Source organism: Triticum aestivum, chromosome 1B (genome assembly GCF_018294505.1).
Source record: "Triticum aestivum cultivar Chinese Spring chromosome 1B, IWGSC CS RefSeq v2.1, whole genome shotgun sequence".
In the NCBI taxonomy this organism is placed as follows: domain Eukaryota; kingdom Viridiplantae; phylum Streptophyta; class Magnoliopsida; order Poales; family Poaceae; genus Triticum; species Triticum aestivum.
This window is the reverse complement of record NC_057795.1, coordinates 534,489,018-534,496,125: the sequence shown is the minus strand read 5'-3', so window position 1 is coordinate 534,496,125 and position 7,108 is coordinate 534,489,018. Positions and strand designations below refer to the sequence as shown.

Sequence of the window (7,108 nt, the reverse complement as noted above, 5' to 3'; positions counted from 1 at the left end):
GACCTTGATTGTATCTGGATGATGTAATGCTTTATTCATGTAATTGTGTGAAGTGGCGATTGTAAGCCAACTATGTATCTCTTTCCCATATGTATTACATGGGTTGTGTGAAGATTACCTCACTTGCGACATTGCTTTCAATGCGGTTATGCCTCTAAGTCGTGCTTCGACACGTGGGAGATATAGCCGCATCGAGGGCGTTACACATCGTCAGGATATCGTTGTGCTACGCTCATGACATTTTTTATGGACGTTTTCTCTCCCATTGTAAAATATGGGCACATTTACTAGTAACATAAAAACACACAAATAATATCATACAATACATAATATTCACGTACGCGTTTACTAGCGGTTAGAAGAAAAAAAGATGTGTCAGCCAAACCACACAGTCCCGAGAAACTTTAGCGCAACGGTATAAGACTACCCATAGTGGGAGTAATATAGGTAGTAACATTACACATATCTAGATAAAATAGATGATGTGGCAAGCAATAAATGAAAAAAAAAAGGCATGTGGTAACATAGCTAGTTACTAGTATGAGTAACATCACACATATCAAGGCAAGATGAGTCTATAGCCTAATAAATGAAGTGTTGCATGTTACCACACATATGTTACTCCCTACTACTCCCTCCTTTCCGGTTTATAGGGCTCAATTCAAAAATCTCACCAACCAAGGTAGATGGTGAGTGGTGGAATATTTTTTGTAGTTTGCAAAAGCATCCAATTAATGCTCTTGTTTTCTCAAAAAACTATGTTTACCAATGCATTAATTGCAGTGCATGCATGGATAAAGTACATGCATTGGTCAATTTTCTCTTAATACTTGCATCCAATGATTTAATGCACCTTAAAATATGAACTTGTGATGGGGAACAACCAAATTGAGCCTTATAAAATGGAAACACTAAGATTTTGAGATAAGCCTTATAAACCGGAAAGGAAGAGATAGTAACATGGGCATATTACTATTTTGTGTTACTACCCATTGTGGCTAGTCTAAGCACAGGCTGATCTCCCCGGAACAAGGCTGCTTCCGTGGCGAGGCTCCTCCGTCATTTCATCTCACGCCCTCCACTGCTACTCATCCACGTCCACGTGACGTGACGTTCCAACCACCATTGACCTTGCCCAGGAAAAACAAGCTCTGAACAAGTCAATCATACCCCAAATTATTTCCAGATCAATCACGCCCCAATTGGACACGCACGAATTACGTCCATTTTTCCACGCCAGACCGGGCGACCAGCCCAACAGAAACCTGTGAAAAGGAACGAACGGACGGCGCCATTTCCCTCTCAGCCCGTTTGAACGATTCCATTCCGTCCTCCCTCCTCTCCGCGTGCGTGCGTGCGTTTTCCAGGCTAGTACGCACGCACGCCATTAGTGCGCCCGATTGCGCGTCCCGCACCGTCACCCGCCATCATTCCACCATTCACACCGCTTCTCCTTCTCCCTCCCCTCTCCCTCTCCCCCTCGTCGCCGCCTCCCCTTCTCCAGTAGTAGTAGTACTTTTCCCCGGATCCACCGGGGTTAGCAGACCAAGCGGCCGATTTGGTCACGTGTTCGCCCCTTGATTCCTTCTTGGCGGCGGCGGCTGCTGTCCCGCTGGTCTTCCTCCTCGCTTAATCCGCTCCGCGTCCCCTGCTGCTCCAGTCAGCCCGCTTCTACTCTCCAGTCGCTCCGGACCGGGAGGAAAGAAAAGATCGAAATACTCGCGGAGCTCACAGTTCTTTGGAAAGATCGACGGACCGGAATTAGGAGCGCTTGTTCTGGTGCGCCAGTTCTTGGAGCAGCGGTTCTTGGGAGGTCGCTCGCGTTCTTGCGGAGTTGCGTCGGGCATGGGGAATTGCCGGAGGAGAGGCCCGGCGGCGCTCTTCCTGCTCTGGTTCCTGGCGACGGGCTTCCAGCTGTGCGCTGCTCTGAATCACGAAGGTGCCGGGTCGTGACTTCGGTTGCTTCTTCTTTCGGCTGCGGTTTGTTGCTTTTCCAGCTTCTTGGTTTGACTCTGTTCAGGGCTCTGTTTCCTGGATTCTTTGCAGGTCTTGCGCTTCTGAGGTTCAGGGAGATGGTAGAGGCTGATCCCCGTGGTGCTCTGCTGGGTTGGGATGAAGGGCACGCTAGCCCCTGTTCTTGGTTCGGCGTGCAGTGCTCGGATGATGGACGGGTCGTAGGCCTGTAAGTTGCTTTTTTTGCACAGAAAAAGATGGAGCACGGATTTGTCATTTCGGCTTATTTGGAACAAATCAACGCCTGAATTAAACTGTTAATAAGAAAACCAAGGGATTTACATCACATTTTACTTGTTTAGGCTGATTTTTTTTGGGGGGGGGTTTGTGGCCATTGGCAGAACTGCAGAATCATATTAGTATGTTGTCTTGCACCGTTGGAAGAATGATTGGCATTTTCTTGTTCTAAAATATAAGGCATTCCAACTGCATTTAGGGAGCATCTTTCTTTGGATTGACAAGGAGGGCCCTTATTCTGCATGTGGAAATAGGGCCCTTTACAAATCTGCATGTGGAGCATCAGCTTATCTGTTTGCGGTGACATTTTGTTGAACATCTAGTTCCCCTGACATGCATGGGCTGTTTAGTATAGGATGCCCATCTTATGCAGCTATGTTTGCTCTGTTTAAATTGTTTTCTTTCATGTGTTATGTTTGCAATATTTCCCTATGATCTGATTGATAATATGTATTTGTATGTTTTTGACTAATTTGTGTGTGCCTTTGCTTTGTAGGAACTTGTCAAATCTTGGTCTGAAAGGCACGTTATCTCCTGAGATTGGACAGCTTATTAATATGCATTCTCTGTAAGCATATTCTGTACTTCCTTCAGTAATATTTTTTCTGGAGCACTTTGATATGACATTACATGTTTCACACTTTGAACCATAAGATAGTATTTGATATTTCTGAAACTACCACTGAATCAGAGTCATTTTGCACTTCGATCTAGGATTTTATGTTAAGCGCAGCAGTAAAGCTGTAACTTTGTAGTGTATATGTTTTCCTTATGAGGCTTCATGGAATACCGTCTGCATGAATCTAATTCAAGTACATGATTGTTTGATGGCAAATAGACCCCCCACTCCCCCAAGAGCCACCCACCCATTGCAAAGAGCTCTGTATTTTTCCTATCGTTAGTAGCATCATAAATCTAACTGTTAAATTACGTATGCCCATTCAGGCCTTCACCAAGAAAGCTTCTTGTATCTACAGATATCATTTTTTGTATCTTATGCACTTGTGTTACTTGTGAAAATGATGTCCGCCCTTCAAACTTTTCTGATCTATTTTTCTTCCATCTATACAGTGTACTGCACAAGAACTTGTTCTATGGTATTATCCCTCGAGAGATAGGAGATTTACGGGAGCTGAAGGTGTTGGATCTGGGGTACAATAACTTCAATGGATCAGTTCCATCAGAGCTAATAAACATTTTAACCCTGGAGTTTATGTGCGTATGAACTTCGATATGTGTTTTTGCCATTTCAGTTTAACTTCAAACTTGACTGACCTCACTACTTGAATTGCAGCTTTCTTAAAGGAAACAGACTTTATGGTGATTTACCTCTTGAGCTAAATGAGCTCATTAGTCTGTGTGAGTCTCAGGTTCACCAAGGCAGGGCTTTGTCAAATAGGATGCCCACTGCAAGGTTTGTCTGAGCTTTCTTCTACTTGCATGTCTGAGAGTTAAACTTGTGATTATGCAAGGCTTGAGTGCAAGTTCAAATCAAACTGGGATTAGAGCAAGCTTGATTTTGGGTTAAAAAAATACGACCCTGCTCCTGCAATCACATGTATGTTAATGATAGCTGAAATTTTTAGAATTTTGACTCAACAAATGTCAGAGCTTTTGTTAGGAACTGTTCCTTCCTCGGTAAAATGGTAAATTACATCCTAGTCTTCCGTAGCAGTGTAAGGCCACCTCAATGGATCAAATGGATGTATGGCTTGTTGGATGCTCCTTTTACTTGAACACCAAGTAGGAAGTAACTACGAAGACCAGTATAAATATTTTGTTAGGAGAACTTCCTTTATAACGCGTCTCTGGAGTTCAGTACTTCAGACTGTCATAGGCACCATTACTTGGTTACTAGGTATACTTACATTTTGGTCTACAACGGATTCTTGGTTGATGAAACTTTTATTGAACATTTTTCCGTTAGGCTGATCTAGTAAGGATGGCTTGGAAATTTTATGGCTTCTTTAGCAGGATATTTTTTTTTACTGCAAACACGATCGTTTGTTTCCTCTAACATCCAGTTATTCACTATGTAGGGGTAAGGACAGCGCTACAACCAGAAGACTTCTAGCAGGCAAAGAAATCCATTCTCCAAAGAACGAGATGCTTGGTTCTGAAAATTCTGTATTAGAACCATCAGATGTGAGCCCTTTTTTTAAGCTCCATGAACCCCACAAGGATCCAACACCACCAGTTTTGCCCCATGCCCTGACACCACCTCCTCCTTCTGAACCTGCTCCTTCCCTTGCCCCTCTTGTATCTCCCAACAAAGACCAAATCTTAAGCAAAGGGAGCAAGGGCAAGAGCGGGAAGAGCAGTTCTGTGACGATATATGCATTAATAGGAGCAGCGATTTGTTTTGTGATTCTATCCTTGTCAGCTGCAATATTTATTTGCTACCGCCGTGGGAAGGCTAGCAGTGTTGTGCCCATGTCTTCAAGTAGGGAACTGCAGACCACTATCCTGGGAGGTTAGTGTGCTGACAGATTTGTTTTTTAACATGTTAAGATGCATTTCTACGATCATGATAGCAACAGTGTGTGCTTCTAACGCACGCAACAGAAATTTGGAGTCAACTGCGGAATTCTGACTTCTATTTTGCAGGCATAGCTTTATTCAGACGGTCAGAACTCGAAACAGCCTGTGAAGATTTCAGCAATGTAATCGGTACGCTACCTGGATGTACATTGTATAAAGGAACTCTCCCATGTGGAGCTGAAATAGCTGTTGCGTCTACACTGATAAAACATGCCTACGGGTGGTCTGTTATAGCCGAAGCACAATTCAAGAATAAGGTATCTAACTGGGTTTTCTGTTTCATTCTTCTCAACGCTGTAAGGTGCTGAGTTTCTAACATAGATATGATGTTGTATTCTAGGTTGAAATGTTGTCGCGGGTGAACCATAAGAATTTCCTGAAACTTGTGGGTTACTGTGAAGACGAAGAACCATTTACCCGGATGATGGTGTTTGAGTATGTTTCAAATGGATCACTATTTGAGCACTTGCACGGTAAGAATTCCCAAAGCACATTTTGTTATTCTTCTTGCCAAGATGACTCGTGCTACTAGCCTACTAAGTAGCAGTTATTACTGTCCATTATTAGTTAATACTAACATCGAAACATTTTTGTTGCAGTTAATGAGGCAGAGCACTTGAACTGGCAGTCGCGCCTGCGGATGGCGATGGGAGTAATATACTGCCTTTACCACATGTACCAGCAGTATCCTCCTGTGATCCTAAGAAACCTGAACTCGTCGTGCATATACCTGACCGAAGACAACGCTGCGAAGATTTCGGACATCAGTTTCGGCGATGACTGGAAAGAAGGCGAGGACGAATTCGATGAGCCTGAAGAGTGCACCATAGTGTATAGGTTTGCCTTGCTTCTGCTTGAGACGATCTCTGGAAGGCGTCCGTTCTCCAATGACACTGGCCTCCTGATTCTATGGGCGCACCGATACCTCACCGGCGAGAAGCCCTTGGCGGGTATGGTCGACCCGACCCTCAGATCAGTCCCCTTGGAGCAGGTCGCGGCGCTGACAGAGCTGGTGAAATTGTGCATAAGAGATGACCCCTGGCGGAGGCCGTCGGTTGGGGAGGTAACCCGGAGGATGCAAGAGATCACTGGGTTCTCTCAGGATCAGTCGACCCCAAGGAATAGCGCGTTGTGGTGGGCTGAGCTTGAAATCCTAACGGTATAGAGAAATGGTAGCCCATTGTGGAATTGCCTTGAAGCCATTCTGCAGTCCATTTGGTAGAAGGATCAGAGGAAATTGTACAGTTTGGTTTTCTTACTCTTTAGGCAGGCATACAGTTGTACAGATATGCCTGCACTGCTCACACTATTCTTTCGTTCTTTTGGTAGATGGGATCTGTTCTTTTTTTCCTTCTTAAATTTGACTAGTGAAATCCTGCAGAAGCTTGTAAGGCGCAAATATGTGCCAAACGTTTGTAAATAAAGTTTGAAATGTGAAACAACTTGTTTCAACAGTTCAGCGAAGACTTAAAACATTTTGAAAAAAAAGTGAAGATTTGAAACGAAATGTACTATGTGCAGGTTTTGGCTCTCGTGTCGATCATCTTTTGCTATTCACAGCATTGCTCCCGCGCGCGTGGCAGAGCCACGACTCGGACGGCGGCTTCACCTGCAGCTGCAGCTGCGGCATCCGCCCGGACGTCGAGTGCAGCGGCGAGGAGGCTGCCTTGCCGCTCCTCCTCTCCCTGCTCATCCTCGGGCTGCCGCCGCCGCCGCCGTCCGCTGCCGATCGCGCCAGTCTGCTCAGGGCCTTCCTGGCGTCGGCGCAGTACCTCTTGCTCGTGCCAAGGATCGACATGCCCAGCCCGGGCCCGCCGGGACTCGACCACTCCTTGCCACTGCCGCTGCTCTTCTCCTCGTACCAGTGCGACGGGTCGCCGTTCCGTAGCCCGAGCTCCTTCACCAGGACGTCGCCCATCGTGGTGCTCCGGCGAGGAGGGGAGGCGCGGGGGTGCCGCGGCCGCGCCGGGCTCCACGGGAACCCGCACAGCACCGGCTTGACGCACCAGGGGAAGAGCACCGTGAACCCGCACGACCTCGGAGGCGTCTCATCGCCTCGCGCCTCCTCCTCATGGCGCCACGCTATCTCCTGCGGCGGCGTGCCATTCCAGCTCTCCTCCTCCTGCTGGATAGCGGGGACGTGGCGCTCGCGGCGTGGCGTGTGCGTCTCGAGCCTGGCCGTGGCCGGCGCCTCGTCCTCCTCGTCGTCGTGGTGCTCGGAGCGGCGGGCGGCGCGGCGCGGGGATTTCTTGGCTCGCTTCTCCGTGGACGTCCTGGCGATGGCGTTGGCGGCAGGGAGGAAGCGGTCCATGATGAA

At 46.9% G+C, this 7,108-nt stretch overlaps 1 protein-coding gene across 1 annotated transcript; it reads left to right on the top strand.

Annotated features, from left to right (window-relative positions):
• Window positions 1–1,320: 1,320 nt before the first annotated feature.
• On the top strand, window positions 1,321–6,243 carry LOC123136738 (protein MALE DISCOVERER 2). The gene is made up of 9 exons (XM_044556228.1): window positions 1,321–1,939; window positions 2,047–2,182; window positions 2,747–2,818; window positions 3,322–3,465; window positions 3,545–3,664; window positions 4,290–4,723; window positions 4,858–5,048; window positions 5,132–5,264; window positions 5,391–6,243. Exons 1-9 carry the CDS (start codon window positions 1,846–1,848, stop codon window positions 5,954–5,956), a joined length of 1,890 nt encoding a protein of 629 aa, XP_044412163.1. The 5' UTR covers window positions 1,321–1,845; the 3' UTR covers window positions 5,957–6,243.
• The last annotated feature ends 865 nt before the right edge of the window (window positions 6,244–7,108 follow it).